This window comes from Mobula birostris, chromosome 9 (genome assembly GCF_030028105.1).
Source record: "Mobula birostris isolate sMobBir1 chromosome 9, sMobBir1.hap1, whole genome shotgun sequence".
NCBI classification, from domain to species: Eukaryota; Metazoa; Chordata; class Chondrichthyes; order Myliobatiformes; family Myliobatidae; genus Mobula; species Mobula birostris.
The window spans coordinates 31481040-31498065 of NC_092378.1; the positions used below are offsets into that span (position 1 = coordinate 31481040).

At 44.7% G+C, this 17026-nt stretch overlaps 1 protein-coding gene across 1 annotated transcript in view; it reads right to left on the reverse strand.

The window, feature by feature from the left end:
• LOC140203352 (uncharacterized) overlaps positions 1-17026 on the reverse strand; it is a 60829-nt gene that overhangs the window by 4060 nt on the left and 39743 nt on the right. Inside the window, exons 15-18 of the mRNA XM_072269393.1 lie at positions 16418-16532; positions 15909-16046; positions 14483-14649; positions 12221-12309 (exon numbers count right to left, since the gene is read on the reverse strand). Of these exons, the coding sequence (XP_072125494.1) occupies positions 12221-12309; positions 14483-14649; positions 15909-16046; positions 16418-16532 (509 nt within the window). The remainder of the gene's footprint in view (positions 1-12220; positions 12310-14482; positions 14650-15908; positions 16047-16417; positions 16533-17026) is intronic.

Sequence of the window (17026 nt, forward strand, 5' to 3'; positions counted from 1 at the left end):
TCTATGACAACCCCTGAGGATCTTAGCGAGGACCTGGATAGAGATGGGTGGAAACAAAAGGGATACCACAGTGGAGAGGGACCAACAGATAGTTGACTGATGGGCGGGGAGCAGGCAGAAGCAACTGAGGAAGGTGAACAGGTGATTCAAAAAACCAACAATCGAAGTATTCCAGGGAACTCCTGTGAGATGGGCAAGGGTGGAAAGAATGTGATGTTGCGGAGGTAAATAGCTGCACATCCCCCCACCTGATGATACCAAATGGCTGCTTCTTCGAGCTCATCTGTGGAAACAGCTTAAATTCCTCTCTCTAATGTCTCTTTTTTCTTCTTCAAGGTGGCTGGGGTTCTGTCGGTCCACAATAGCAACAGCACTCAAACTACAGTTTTACATGGCAAATGAGTTCCTGCACCTGGAGCTCACTGCCTGGCCATTCCCCAAGTGGCCTGAAAGACACGTCCCTCTGGGGTGTGGCCCTGCGGACGACCGATTCCAGGCCAGTGCCACCAGTTGAGGCATCGCGGGGGAGGGAACATGATGATTTCACGGTGGCGGATGCAGGTCTCTGTTGTTGAGCAATCAGTCTCTCTCTTCCCCCTTTCTCTCAATGATGGGGAGAGCTTGCTGCCGATTCTCAAGTCAGAGAATCTCAGAATAAAACGTGATGCGGCAGATGGTAACACCATAACACTGACTGTTCATCAGTCTTTCCTTTCGCTGTGAGATGGATGATATCTCTCTGTCTTGAGAGAGTGAGAGCGTGAGCCTGTGGCAAGTTGAACTGTTGGGTAAACAGCAACTTTTGTTGACTGCAGATCATGATCTCCCTTTGGGGGCTTTGCTGCTGTGTGCGTGGTCGAGGGGGAGAGGGGGCTTTGGGGTTCCAAAGTGTTTCTGTCATTCGTGCTTTGGGGTTTTTCCTCTGTTTCTGTGGATGTCTGCAAAGAGTAAGAATTTCAGGTTGTACACTGTATACATTCTCTGTTATTAAAATGGAGCAGATGGAGTTTAATGCAGACAAGTGTGAGGTATTGCATGTTGGAAGGACAAACCAAGGTAGAACATACAGGGTTAATGGTAAGGCACTGAGGAGTGCAGTAGAACAGAGGGATCTGAGAATACAGATACAAAATTCCCTATAAGTGGCGTCATGGGTAGATAGGGTCGTAAAGAGAGCTTTTGGTACATTGGCCTTTATTAATCAAAGTATTGAGTATAAGAACTGGAATGTTATGATGAGGTTGTATAAGGCATTGGTGAGGCCGAATCTGGAGTATTGTGTTCAGTTTTGGTCACCAAATTACAGGAAGGATATAAGTAAGGTTGAAAGAGTGCAGAGAAGGTTTACAAGGATGTTGCCGGGACTTGAGAAACTCAGTTACAGAGAAAGGTTGAATAGGTTAGGACTTTATTCCCTGGAGTGTAGAAGAATGAGGGGAGATTTGATAGAGGTATATAAAATTATGATGGGTATAGATAGAGTGAATGCAAGCAGGCTTTTTCCACTGAGGCAAGGGGAGAAAAAAACCAGAGGACATGGGTTAAGGATGAGGGGGGAAAAGTTTAAAGGGAACATTAGGGGGAGCTTCTTCACACAGAGGGTGGTGGGAGTATGCAATGAGCTGCCAGACGAGGTGGTAAATGCGGGTTCTTTTTTAACATTTAAGAATAAGTTGGACAGATACATGGATGGGAGGTGTATGGAGGGATATGGTCCGTGTGCAGGTCAGTGGGACTAGGCAGAAAATGGTTCGGCACAGCCAAGAAGGACCAAAAGGCCTGTTTCTGTGCTGTAGTTTCTATGGTTCTGTGGTTCTAACTATTTGAACCATATGAAACTCAATGAATACTAACTAAATAAAAGCCTTTGCCTTGTTATTTTTCACATAGTCTCTAATGTTGGATTTTACATACCTAGGAACTGAAGAAGAAGCATTTTATAAACTTTCAATATTGTATTTTACAAAATGCTGTTTTATTAATAATTGCAAGATACTTAAATTTCTGAAAATGAGAAAACTAGCTGGACATCAGTACCAGGTATTAAAATATTGCTTTCCCCAGTGGTGCGGAGGCTACTGATCTGAGATTATTGTCTAAGGATTTAACAAATGTATGCATAAATCACTCTGACTTTCACACTTTTGAAACCACAGGTATATTAGTTTCCAGTGAATAAGTTCAGGTTGATTGGAGTGATTAACTAAAATTGCAGGCTTAATCAGAGTAAACTCCGTTGCTATCGCTGCAAAGACAAACAGTGCAAAATATTAGCCATAATAAGAGAGGAGACATCAAAAAAAATGCCTTTGAGGGAATTAAAGAGGAGAAATGTACAGGGAGGAAAAAAAAACAGAGGACTTAAGGCATGCAACCAGAAATGTTCTTGTCTTATTCCTTATCATTGCTGCCTAAGTATGCGTAAACGACTAAGATGAAAATATGTGGTCATTGCAATTCAATTTTAAGTGTTTAATTCTATGTTTCATGAATTAGTGAATAGACATTACATGTATCAAAAGTTCAGACATCATTAAAAATGTAATTAACATTCAATTTATTTGTCCTAAATTGCAAAACTGCTACCTGGGCAACTTGTTGCAGTTTGGCCAACTTGGGTCCATTTGTTTTAAGAGTATTCTGGGGTGCAAACTACCAACTGGCTTGTACCAAACAATCGTGTCATTAACTGAAGAAAGGGGAGATGGTGAATAAACAAACTGGGCGGCAGAGATGAAATTTCCAATGTGCTGCTCTGACCAACCCCATATGTCATTCACCAGAGGTAAAGCAATGTGGTACAGATTTATGCTCTCGTTCTTAATACCAGGCATAAGGACAGCTTCTGTCTCCCTATTTTAAGACTACTGAACAGTTCCTTAGTACAATACTCTTCACCTGTTATCCACATGCACCACAATTTCTTCGTTACTGTAACACTTCGTTCTGTATCCCATGTTTGTTTAAGTTGGTACTACTTCAACTCATTGTTGTAATAAATTGTTCTGTATGAACAGCGCGCAGATCTTTCACTGTAACTCAGTGCATGGCAATAATCAGAATCAGAATCAGGTTTACAGGTTTCCCCTGCCCTCCGAAGGTGGAGCGTTCCTGTGAAATGGTTCGTAAGCCGGAATGTCGTAAAGTGAAGAAGCAATTACCATTTATTTATATGGGAAAAATTTGTGAGCGTTCGCAGACCAAAAAATAACCTACCAAATCATGCCAAATAACACATAAAACCTAAAATAATAGTAACATATAATAAAAGCAGGAATGATATGATAAATACACAGCCTACATAAATTAGAAATACTTCAACAACAATTGTCTGCACTGTCCACCGTAGCGAAAATCTCACACAAGCGCTCTCCTGTAACCTTTAAGCTATGAAGCTGCCAAATCATACCAAATAACACCTAAAAATACACAGCCTATATAAAGTAGAAATAATGTATGTACAGTGTAGTTTCACTTACTGGAATTGGGACAGTGCCAAACACACTGATGATGGTGTGTTAGGCTGAGTTGGAGGTTAGGTGGTGCAGTAGCCCCCACCCTCCGGGCAGCGACCCGATACCGATCCGCGAAGAATGCAGCAGTCCAGCGGTAGCCAGGACGCATCCACACATCTTTAAGAAAAAGGCCGAAATAAACAAGCTAATTGATTAGGTGCCGCCCGGCATGTAAATGTTGGCCCAGATCAGAGGCAATTGCCCATTACGTAGAGCAAGTGAAATCAGCAATCGCTTCTGATCTGGGCCGACATTTACGTGCTGGGTGGCACCTAATTAATTAGCTTGTTTATTTCATCTTTTTTCTTAAAGACGTGCTGGGTGCCTCCCGGCTACTGCTGGACCGCTGCATTCTCCGCGAATTGGTATCTGTCCACGGCCCGGAGTTTGGGGTGGTGGGACACTGAGGTTTTGATTGTTATCCTTTCTTCTTCCAATTGCATCAGCTCTTCATCTATCAGTTCTTGGTCATGGGATGCCAAAACCTCTTCAACATCATCTTCATCAACTTCCACAAGCTAAACTCACTTTGTCCTTATTTCGTTCACCACGATCAAAAAGCTTAATTATGTCTAGTTTTACGCTAAGTGTAACACTCTTACGAGCTCTTTTAGGCTTTTCCGATACCTAGAACTCATCTTGCTAACGGCTGCTCACAGGCACGTGTTTAAGCAATGCTGGTGAGAATGCCGTTCCCAGGGAGAGCGGCTACTCGGGGCGCGTGCTGCTTTTTTCGTAACAGTGAAAACACCTTCTGTTAGCCGAAACAGGGAGCTAATGTAGGTCTTTCGTAACAGTGAGGTTTCGTAAAGCAAACGTTCGAAAAGCGGGGGACACCTGTATTATCACCGGCATGTGACATGAAATTTGTTAACTTAGTAGCAGCAGTTCAATGCAACACATAATATAGAAGAAAAAAATTAAAATAATAATAATAAATAAATAAGTATATCAATTATATAATACATAAATTGAATCGATTAAAAATGTGCAAAAAACAGAAATACTGTATATTTTAAAAAGTGAGGTAGTGTCCAAGGGTTCAATGTCCATTTAGGAATCGGATGGCAGAGGGGAAGAAGCTGTTCCTGAATCGCTGAGTGTGTGCCTTCAGGCTTCTGTACCTCCTCCCTGATGGCAACAGTGAGGAAAGGGCATGCCCTGGGTGCTGGAGGTCCTTAATAATGGATGCAGCCATTCTGAGACAATGCTTCCTGAAGATGTCCTGGGTACTTTGTAGACTCATACCCAAGATGGAGCTGACTAGATTTACAACTCTCTGCAGCTTCTTTCAGTCCCGTGCAGTAGCCCCTCCATACCAGACAGTGATGCAGCCTGTCAGAATGCTCTCCACGGTACAGCTGTAGAAGTTTTTGAGTGTATTTGTTGACATACCAAATCTCTTCAAAGTCCTAATAAAGTATAGCCGCTGTCTTGCCTTCTTTATAACTGCATCAATATGTTGGGACTAGGTTAGATCCTCAGAGATCTTGACACCCAGGAACTTGAAACTGCTCACTCTCTCCACTTCTGATCCCTCTACGAGGATTGGTATGTGTTCCTTCATCTTACCCTTCCTGAAGTCCACAATCAGCTCTTTTGTCTTACTGGTGTTGAGTGCCAGGTTGTTGCTGCGACACCACTCCACTAGTTGGTATATATCACTCCTGTAGGCCCTCCCGTCACCACTTGAGATTCTACCAACAATGGTTGTATCATCAGCAAATTTATAGATGGTATTTGAGCTATGCCTAGCCACACAGTCATGGGTATAGAGAGAGTAGAGCAGTGGGCTAAGCACACACCCCTGGGGTGCACCAGTGTTGATTGTCAATGAGGAGGAGATGTTATCACCAATCTGCACAGATTATGGTCTTCCGGTTAGGAAGTCGAGGATCCAATTGCAGAGGGAGGTACAGAGGCCCAGGTTCTACAACTTCGCAATCAGGATTGTGCAAATGATGGTATTAAGTGCTGAGCAATAGTCGATGAACAGCATCCTGACGTAGGTGTTTGTGTTGTCCAGGTGGTCTAAAGCTGTGTGGAGAGCCATTGAGATTGTGTCTGCCGTTGACCTGTTGTGGCGTTAGGCAAATTGCAATGGGTCCAGGTCCTTGCTGAGGCAGGAGTTCAGTCTAGTCATAACCAACCTCTCAAAGCATTTCATCACTGTTGATGTGAGTACTACTGGGCGATAGTCATTAGGGCAGCCCACATTATTCTTCCTAGGCACTGGCATAATTCTTCCCTTTTTGAAGCAGGTGGGACCGTCCGCCTGTAGCAGTAAAAGGTTGAAAATATCCTTGAATACTCCCGCTAGTTGGTTGGCACAGGTTTTCAGAGCCTTACCAGGTACTCCATCGGGACCTTCCACCTTGCGAGGGTTCACTGTCTTTAAAGACAGGCTAACATCGGCCTCTGAGTCCGAGATCACTGGTGATCGGGTGCAGCAGGGATCTTCACAGCTGTAGTTGTGTCTCCCTTTCAAAACGGGCATAGAGGGTGTTGAGTTCATCTGGTAGTGAAGCATCACTGCCATTCATGCTATTGGGTTTCGCTTTGTAGGAAGTAATGGCTTGCAAACCCTGCCACAGTTGCTGTGCATCCGATGTCACCTCCAACCTCGTTCGAAATTGTCTCTTCGCCCTTGAAATAGCCCTCCGCAAATCATACCTGTTCACCCAAATTTACCCATTTCAATACCGGATACTAGTTTTAGACAGAATACAAGCTATTTATTTTAGTATTGTTTAGTTACATGCAGCCCTCCTTTGAATATGCTAATGATTGCACCCCTAATGAGCCGCACGGACTGTGCAGCTCTCATTAATGGAGAAGCCATGTGGCCTCGAGGAGGTGCCACAGCATACCCTCCTCAGCAGGCAGATGGAACTGCCACGCCACACCCATGCCCCCAACGATACTGCACTGGGGAGCACAAACCCAGACCGCTAAATCACAGTAGTATGACGTCAGATGTGGAAAGCGCTAATGGACTTGGCAGCACTGCACACAGGCCAAGGCAGAAACAGCAAAGCTAGTGAATGCTCAGAGTATCTGTCAGCGCAAACTTCCTTTTCCTTAACTCAGTGCAGCCATGAACTTCTTGGAAACAGGTGGCGGGAGGATCTGCCCGGGTAGACTGCCTGGCAATGTTTAAGGGGTATGCTCGTGCCCAGGTTAATATTGAAAAGGAACACATGGGCCGGCTGCTGGCGCAATGACATCAGCGCCGGACTCTGGAACAGAGGTTCCCGGGTTCAAACCCAGCCAGGTCCACTCCCGAGAATGCTTTCCATCCATGCCAGGTTGAGTGTCTAGATTGCAACTCGACCTCGTAAAATAAAGGGAAAAATACTGCGAAATGTCTGTGTGAGGAGTGGCACACCACACAGTTTCTCTCTTTCACTCCGTGCCTTGTAAAGGCATGAAAAAGACATCGTCCCGCCAACATCGCACGCGCACAGACGCATGCACACGCACACGCCAAAAAAAGGTACACGCGCAGTCCACGGCGACCTTAGAGGCGTTCTGGGACCGTTGGGCTTTGCGGGGTGTAATTGCCATCATCGATAGAGATGGAAGCATTTTGGTTTAATTTGTATTGTCTATTTGTAGTGAAGTAATTGTGTTAGTCATTGTTTTGTATATACTGTACAGCACCAAATTTGTAATAAAGAAAACTTTGTAACAAAAAAAGGAGATAAATGGGTAATGAGTGGAACTTTTGCTCTTTCCAACGCACCACTAGGTTCTTCACATTGAGAGTAAACCTCAGTCAAGTCTGCCCCACCAGACACCTACCAATTCTCAGAGAGAGGTACTTGCTCACTCTATTCTCTGACACTTTTGCAAATGGCTGCTGATAAATGGCCTTGTGAATCTTCTCAAAGACAGTGCCTATAAAAAGTATTCACCTCCTCTCACCCCCTCCACCTCACCCGGAGGTTTTCATCTTTTACCATATCGAATTACACTGGATTTAATCTGGCTTTTTTGACACAGATCAACAGAAAAAGACCCTTTCGTGTCAAAGTGAAAATAGATCTCTACAAAGTGATCTAAATTAATTAAAAATATAAAACACAAAATAATTGATTGCATAAGTATTCACTCCCCTTTAATATGACACACCAAATCATCACTGATGCAGCCAACTGGTTTTAGAAATCATATAAATAGTTAAATAGATATATTTATGGAGACCGGTGTGTAGTCAAGGTGTTTCAATTGACTGTAGTAAAAATACACCTGTATCTGGAAGGTCCAGCTACTGGTGAGTTAGTATCTTGGCAAAAGTTACACCATGAAGACAAAAGAACACTCCAAGCAACTCTGCGAAAAAGGTTATTGAAAAGCACAAATCAGGAGATGGGTACAAGAAAATTTCCAAGTCATTTGGCTTACAGTTAAGTCATTCATCAAGGAACGGAAAGAATATGGCACAGCTGTAAATCTGTCTAGAGCAGGCTGTCCTCAAAAACTGAGAGTGATCGTACCAGAAGGGGCTAGTGAGGGAGGCCACCAAGAGATCTATAGATGAGTTACAAGCTTCAATGGCTGAGATGGGAGAGATTGCACATACAACAACTGTTGCCTGGGCAGCTTTATGGGAGAGTGGCAAAGAGAAAGCCACTGTTGAAACAAACTCACGTGAAATTTAGTTAGAATTTGCCAGAAGGCATGTGGGAGACTCTGAAGTCAGCTGAAAGAAGTTTCTATTGTCTGATGGAACCAAAATTGAGCTTTTTGGCCATCAGACTAAACACTAGATTTGGCATGTCAAACATCGCACAACATCAAAAACACACCATCCCTACCATGAAGCATGGTGGCAGCAGCATACTGTGGGGATGCTTCACTGCAACAGGCCTTGGAAGGTTTGAGAAGGTAGAGGGTAAAATGAATGCAGCAAATCACGGGGTAATCCTGGAGGAAAACCTGTTGCAGTCTGCAAGAGAACTGCAACTTGGGAGATGAATTGTTTTCAGCAAGACAATGGCCCCAATCATGAAGCCAAAGCTGCACAGCAATGACTTGGCCACAGGAGTCCAGACCTCAATCCAATTGAGAATTTGTGGCTGAACTTGAAAAAGGCTGTTCACTTATGGTCAGCATGCAATCTGACAGAGCCTGAGCAGTTTTGTAAAGAGGAATGGGAAAAGATTGCAGTGTCGTGATGTGCAAAGCTGATAGAGACCTATCTACACAGAATCAAGGCTGTAACTGCTGTCAAAGGTGCAGCTACTAAATACTGACTTGAAGGGGGTGAAGATTTATGCAATCAATTATTTTGTGTTTTATATTTGTAATTACTTTAGATCATTTTGTAGGGATCTGCTTCACTTTGACACAATGGAATCTTTTTCTGCCGATTAGTGTCAAAAAAGCCAAACTCTGATTCAAAGTTGTAAAACAATAAAACATGAAGACTTCCAAGGGGAGTGAATACTTTTTATAGGCACTTGAGACAGAAACTTAATAAGATGTAAGGTGTTACATTTGCTCTAGTTCATTTGTAATAATTCACCCAGAAATGCAGTGGAAAGACAAAACTTATGGATACATAATGTTTTTAATAAAAGGAAAACCACTCCTATCTAATCAATCTAGGTACAGGAATGGTATCACCAAAAGAGCTCATTTCATGTACTGAGAAGAGGAAGACTGATAATTGAACCTGCATTACACTAGCCCCATAACAAGACTGATGCAAAATAACTGGAGAAGTGTCTCACATTTGCCGTGTATGTAGATTAATCTCTCTTGCACTGGCTTCTAAAGTGCACTGAATATGCTGGAAGCATTAATGTCCAGTTAAATTTTGACTTAAGTTTGCAGGAATATTTCGCAGGTTTGGAACAAGTTCATGAAATGATTCTGTGAAGGGTCCAGTGCCTGTGCTGGCCCTTGGAAACAGCTAATCAAATTAGCACTGTTCCTTTGTCCATTCTCACTAACATAGCAAAAGTTTCCCACTCTCAATATCCAAGAAACCCCACCAATGAAGTAAAGTTCTGCAACACTATAACAAAATTATGAAGTACATATGTCCTGTGTGCCAAAATGGAGCAATGCTTGTGCACGTTTTGGGAGTCATTTGTCAAATTGAGCCTGTTCGGTAAGATGTGCCTTAAATTCCTTATATATAAGCTGAGAAATGAATCTCCCTTCTTCCCTTCCCTCCAATTCTTCAAGGTGGGAATTCCCAATCTGAAACAGATCAAATTGGTTAACCTAGCAGTTACTTGGCTTGTTCAACAACATTACAATTCAGTACAAAATCCATTTAGTTTAATTCTTCATGAGAGTAGTAGGAAAAGAAAATCTGTCCTCCTGGGAGAGGACAACAGAATGAAATCTATCCAACCAATTGATTAGTGATTACACCACACATACAGAGGGGTGAGTTGGATGTTGGCGGAGTCGGGAGAGAAAATGCCCTACGATGAGAAAGGTAGATGGCCAGATAGATGGGCACTCCCATAAGTTGAGCAAGAGGAAGATTCCTTTCAAGGGTGCGCTGGCAGTCCGTGATCAAAGCCGGAGGTTGCCACGCAATCTCCTTGCTACTAATGCAGCAGACATGAAAGAACAGGCTTGCAGTGAACAGCCTGGATGGCGCGCACACGAGGTTGGCAAGTTTCTGCCATACACAGCGGCAGCCTTACACCTTTGAAGACAACTAATCCAGAAATGTGGACGAAAACTACCTTTGGCTTGGCCATGCTTCTTGTCGTCTATGATTGACAATCTAAGGAACTCGTTAAACGATTCTCCGTTCAATTTATTCTTGTACAGCATTGTCCTTTGCATATTTTGTTAATTCACCAGTTCTGCACTAATCTGCACTATCAAAGGGAATGCCTTGATTTTTAGCACTAATCCTTTCAAACTGTCGCTATTGTGTGATTAGGGTGGGCAGATGATAGATTCGGCGGCCACAGAATGGGGTGAGATTAGAGGGCAGGTTAAGGATTTTCATCTTCTCTTTGAGTATGCTTATATGCAGTATTTCTCTTCATGCTTCAAGGAGTTTCCACAAATGCAAAATCTAAGAATCCTGCATTACAGTATGCGGTTTCAAGGCTTGTGGAGAATCTCACTTGTTCCACTATGAGACTTGATAGTGTCGTTTCAACTGACCTGCCTTGGCTCAGAGTGACTGCTCCAATCAGAATGTGCAACAAATGAAAGATGTGCCGCTGTCTGCAGTACGATGACAAAGAATGCAATTATTAACGTAGTCTGGAGCCCAATCCTCATTTCCTAGCTTTACTCTATTTGTGAGGATTTGCTGAAATACCTACGGTTGATGATCACTTTTTTCCAGTGTCCCAGTTCAATCGGTCCTTTGAAATCCTTACTCTGTGATTAATTATGCTATTTTCACATATTCTCCCAGCCCACCATAATACAAAGACGCTGTTACTGTGATTCGGCAAGAACCTGTTCACCTCTGGACTTCATAAAGGCACCCTTTATTCATGCTTCAAGTGAAGGTCAGCCTTCCCATCATCTGCTTTGAGCCCCAAAGCTGCCTTAATCTGATGACCAAAGAGGCACTGGATAGCGATAAGATGCCAGAACCATTGGCAAGCCCAGTCTCCACCGTCAACCATCTTGAGCAGGGGTCCCCAACCTTTTTTGCACCGTGGACCGGTTTAATATTGACAATATTCTTATGGACCGGACAACCGGGGGGGGGGGGGGGTGTTCAAGTAGGGTTAACTCACCTCAACATGTCTTTTACAGTTAGGGTTGCCAACTTTCTCACTCCCAAATAAGGGACAAAAGTAGCAGTCAAATACGGGACACTTGGGTTTATCCTGAGAAAGACTACCATGACCATGAAGCCTTGCGCAGGCACCTCTGTGCGCATGCATGCCGATTTTTTTTTCCACAAATCAGTTTTGGCTTAATCTTCCCAACTACACTGTACGTACATTATTTCTACTTTATATAGGCTGTGTATTTATCATATCATTCCTGCTTTTACTATATGTTAGTGTTATTTTAGGTTTTATGTGTTATTTGGTATTATTTGGTAGGTTTTTTTTGGGTCTGGGAACGCTCAAAAATTTTTCCCATATAAATTAATGGTAATTGCTTCTTTGCTTTACGCCATTTCGGCACAAAAGGTTTCATAGGTACACTTTACCTTAGCGGGGGAAATACGGGACAAACCAATTTAGCCAATATACGGGATGTCCCGGCAAATACAGAACAGTTGGCAACCCTATGTTCAAGTTCAACAGTGCGTGACAGGGAATGGGGAAAGGTGCAGCTGACTCATATCGTTTCTTTGAGGCCTGGTAGAACATGTTTTGTGGCCCGGTACCAGTCTTGAGGTCAATTTCACTAGCATAGTCAAGAGATTAACTCCAAGATTCCCTCAAATACGACTTAGTTATCTGAACAGCTGGAAAAAATACAGATATTGTTCAGTCACACACCTCTTGGAGGAAGTAGCTGAACTGTGATGGTCACAGGGAGCAAACAATGTTTATAAATTTGTTTCCAGCACCTGGAAGTCAATGCCGCAACATGAGGTGCTCAATGCTGGTTGATCAATGCAATTGGCCTGAGCAGACGGAATTACCTTCCTGAGTTGGACCTGACAATGATTTGAGGCTTTGTTCATTGGCCAGTGTTCCTATTGTCAGGTTGCACAGATCTGGGTAAAGTCAGTGAAGCTCTCTTACCTGTCACCAGCTCCAGACACGTTCAGCATTTCTTCTGGTCTGATACTAATGGCAGGGTAGTGGATGGCACAAAGATCACTGGGTGACATCTGGGAGAGAGTAAAAATGATCAAGTAGGTTAATATAATCAGAGAAACAAGAGGCGCTCGTGGAACTCAGTGGGTCAGGCAGGAACAAAGGAGTGCAATGGACAGGCAGTGTTTTAGGTTGAGGCCCTTCCTCTGGACTGGAAAAAGAGAGCAGAGATTGCCAGTATAGAAAGGTGGAAGGAAAGGGGTTGAGCAAGAGCTGGCAGGAGATAGATGGATCCAGGTGAGAGAGGGGGGAATTGCAGGTCATATGAGAAGCTGGGGGGTGGGAGATAGGAAGTGACAAAGGGCTGAAGGAGATGGAATTTGATAAAAGAGGGCAGTGGACCATGGAATAAAGGGAAGGAAGTGGGGTTGGGAATCAGTGTGTAGAATGTGTCTGGGTGATGGGCAGATGCAGATGGTGGGGAAAGAGTAAACATGGTAATGAAGGCCATGGGATCAGAAGTAAATATAGAAGTTGGGGGGTGGGGGAGGACAGACAGGAGTGGTTATCGGACACTAAAGAATTTGATGTGTATGTTGTCGGGCTGGAGTTGTTTTGCCTTGCTTGAAGATTTCCAACATCTCCAGTCTCTACTCTCCTGTCAGCCACGATCTGGAGAAACTGGGCAGACATTACAATCTTCACAGAGGAGAAGTAGATCAGAGGATGAGGTAAACCGCAGCCATACTCTCCGTTTCACTAACACGATCCCAGCCCTGTGTCTGACATTTCCCAGCAGCTTGTATTGTAACAGAATGGCATTCTTTGGAAGGGAAAGTGTTGAAGCTGTAAGCATGCCTGAGAAAGTTGATATCTGTTGGTGGGAACAGGAACCTAGAAAAACTACAAACCTGGAAGTGGGGGGATGTGAGAGAGGAACCCAGTGGGGCCAGGTACCAATAGAGAGTGAAATCTGGAGAGTGTGAGAAGCCCTGAGGATGAGAGGAGGACTCACAGTGAGGAGAGGAAGAGGGGAACTCAATGTAGGTGACCTAGCGTGTGAGCAGGGATTCTAAGATCGAAAGGGTCTTTTGAAGACCCTGACCTGAAGTTACACTCTGACTTTGGTTCTTTGCGGGAATGGGTCCCGCCCTGAGGGCCTCACGACCAGCCACTTTTTGATATCCCAAGGACGTGGCCTGGAAGACAAGAGTGCCTTCAGGGCTCTGGGATTTCCTGGTTCTGAGGACATGCTGATTTAGGCTGCTGCCTCTGACTGAAGCGTCACGGGAGAACACGGACCATCGGGAGCAGAAGGTTAGATGCCAGGGGTTGTGTGTCCCGAGAGCAGTGCCTTTCTGGTGCCAACTCTCTGGGCACAGAGCTTGGAAAAAGCGACGCAACAGACTTTTAATGTCGTAAATCAGTGAGTTGTTTGTTATGTCTCCCCTCTCACTGTGAAACGGGGACACCTCTTTTTCCTCATTAGGGAGAGAGAGAGAGCCTGTGGTATGTTGAATATCTGGTGAACGAGTAGTTTTTGGCTACTGCAAGTCTATGTCTTTATTGATGCTTTGTTGCACGCTTGAGGGCTCGGTGGAGGGTGCTGTTGCTTTTTTGCTGCTGGGAGAGGGGGTCTTTGCCTTTCTGCTGCTTATGCATGGGAGGGGGAACTGGGGGAGGACTTTGGGGTTCTAACGTTTAACTGTCATTCATTTTTTGGGGCACTCTATTTTTGTGGATGTTTGCAAAGAAAAGAATTTCAGGACGTATATTTTATACATTTCTCTGGCGTTAAATGTACCTATTGGTGCAGGGATGGGAGAAGGAGCTTGAACACCTGCCAAGAGTACAGAGTTGACTTTGTGAAGCTGAGTTCTTGGCTGGGTGCTTGTTGCAGTCTCGTCAAGGTTAAGCTGGATTAGACAAGTGAAGGAGTTGAAAGGATTGGAAACGGGAAGGGTGAATGTAATATAACTATTCACTCACAGCACGGGATGTTTGGGCCAAATGTGGGAGAACCTCAAAGTCCAGGCTCCACTGTGCACCAGTGGCTGAGGACGTAGCAGAGACTGAAAACTCATCGTGTGGAAAATTATCAAGGTCCTAACCTGCAGTGAACCACACAGTGACTTCATCCAAAGAGCTGGACAGTTATCTGCTTAGTTTGGTGGTAAAAGGGGAGAATGAGAGACTTTAGAAGCTGGAGGCTTGACATTCGATGGTGGCCGAGAGTTTCATGCTGACCTGAGAGGCTTTCTTTGGCTGAAGAGAGATTTCTCCGTCTTCACATCTGCTGCAAAGGAGCACGCCGTGCCTTCCCAGAGTGACAATCACACACTGCAAGTGTTTCAACAATGGCCGTGACATTCTCAATGCAACCTCAACAACTTCATCCACCGCGGAAGGCAGCTCTGCAGTTAAGGAGGAGTAGTGTTAGCGCTATAGGCGTCAACTTGAGTTTAAAATGAACATAGGTGCTAAGTGCTATAGGTCACACCTCTGTCACCTCACACTGACAAATAATCCTCTCTATGAGACTCTGTGTCTGCACTGCTGGATAAAAGAACACTTCATTTTTGATGAGCAACAGACACAAAAATGCTGGAGGAACTCAGCACATTAGGCAGCATCTATGGAAATGAATAAATCGTTGACGTTTCAGGCCGAGACCCTTCTTCAGGGAGCAAAAGGAAGGGGAAGGAGCCAGAATTAAAAGGAGCATGGAGGGGAAGGAGGCTAGCTGGAAGGCATTTGGTGAAGCCTGGCGAGGAAGGAATCTGATCGGAGAGGAGAGTGGACCGGAGGAGAAATGGAAGGAGGACGGGACCCGGGGGAAGTGATGGGCAGGTTAGAAAAGGCCAGCGAGGGGAACAGAAGAAGAGAGGAAGGGGAGGGGAAGGGTTTTTTTTTTCCCTGGAAGGAGAAATCGATAATCATGCCATTGGGTTGGAGGCTACCCAGATGGAATATGAAGTGTTGCTCCTCCACCCTGAGGGTGGCCTTGTCGTAGCACAAGAGGAGGCCATGGACCGACATGATGGAAGGGAAATGGGAATCGGAATTAAAATGCTTAGCTACCGGGAAGTTCTGCTTTTGGCGGATGGAGTAGAGATCCTCGATGAAGCAGTCCCCCAGTTCCTGTCCGGGCCCTGGGATTCTGCATTCAGATGCAAATGCTCCTTAGCAGCAGAGCAGGACAGGAATCTTAGACTGACTCCTGGTTCAGGAATGGAAACCTAGATATGGGACAAAGATCCTCCATTTCGAGAGGGGAACATTTTCTTCATCTGTTCAGTCTGACAGACACAGTCACAGTTCCCAGTGGCAAGCTGGGACGATCAGTCATTTCTGGGCTACCGATAACTGTGTGGCAAGTACTTACACAGCATTCATTCAAATCAAGCTTCACTTAATTGGAACATCCCAGTGTTCCTGCTTGGTTGAACCCTAAATCATACCAACCCTAGACGTGTATTGCCTATGAAGGGTGGCCTTTTCACCACCAGGTCACGTGGCTGTCAGCAGAGTCGGCTAACAAGCCAAGTTGGTGTAGGATCCCCGGTGAGAGAGTTGCACAAGTATAATTTGATATTAATTCAATCCTTAAGAGGATTCATCCATTGAAACTTGCTTGACGTATGTTACAAAGTACACTGCAGGAAACGTTTACCTGTGGGTACTGGTAATCCGAGTGCCTGGTTCATTGCCCACAGTTCCATCAGGTTGGGTGACGTGTACGTTAGAGATTTCCAGCTTTCTGTCTTGAAAGGTTTGCAAGCACTGGAGAAGTCTGCGGGCTCGAACATCACTGCAAACAAACCAATGGATAAACAATGTGGCTACCTTTCTTTGGAATATCTCATCCCTGCGCAAATGAAATTGTAGGCACTGCTCCCGTTGCATGTACAGATTTAGCTGCCGGCACTGAAGCTCATGTAGGCAGCATTGCCTCGTTAGCCCTGGTGAAGCAGTGGGTATACACTCTTTCGTCTCTGCGCCCCAACGGGCTGCACGAAGGATGGATTCCAAACTAAACATAGCACCGTTTCACTGGGAAACACTGAGAGCACGGCTGTTGTAGCTGCACAGTGTGGTCATCAGCAGATCAAAGAGGGTAATAGTACTGATTAGCCAAGTTTTATCCTGAAATGTGTTGGTCTGCCCGACGCAGTCTGTTACCTGGAACACTGCGCTCTTTCGCAACATTGCAGACGTAATGGATGGTCGATGTGGGAATATTCCCATCCAGGCACACGAATGAGGCTGACCGGATTTGCTCCTCAAACTTGGAAACCTAACAAAAGACAAGCAGCCCAGAGGATTGCGTTGAGGGAAGCATGATGAGGCCCTCCACGGGAAAGGGAAAACAGAGTTATAGGCTCACAGAAATCATTCTAGTTCTTAGTGCTGAGCATATAAGGGGCAGGCAGGCAAAAATGCTTACCTATTAATCCTGATTTTAACTTAAGGTGACCAATGGGAACCAGTTAACTCCGGCCACATCAATTTCTCTAACTTCTGATAATTTCTCCCCTCTTGCCATTCTCTCTTTTCTCTATTCCCCATTCTGCCTCCCCTCTTACTCTTTCTCTCATCTGCCTACCACCTCCTTCTGTTCCTCCTCCTTCCCTCTCCCCCACGGTCCACTCCTCTCCTATCAGATCCCTTCTTCTTCAGCCCTTTATCTTTTCCACTTACCGCCTGCCAGCTTCTCACTTCATCCCCTTCCCCCACCCACCCACTTTCTTATTCTGGCTTCTTCCGACTTCCTTTCAAGTCTTGATGAAG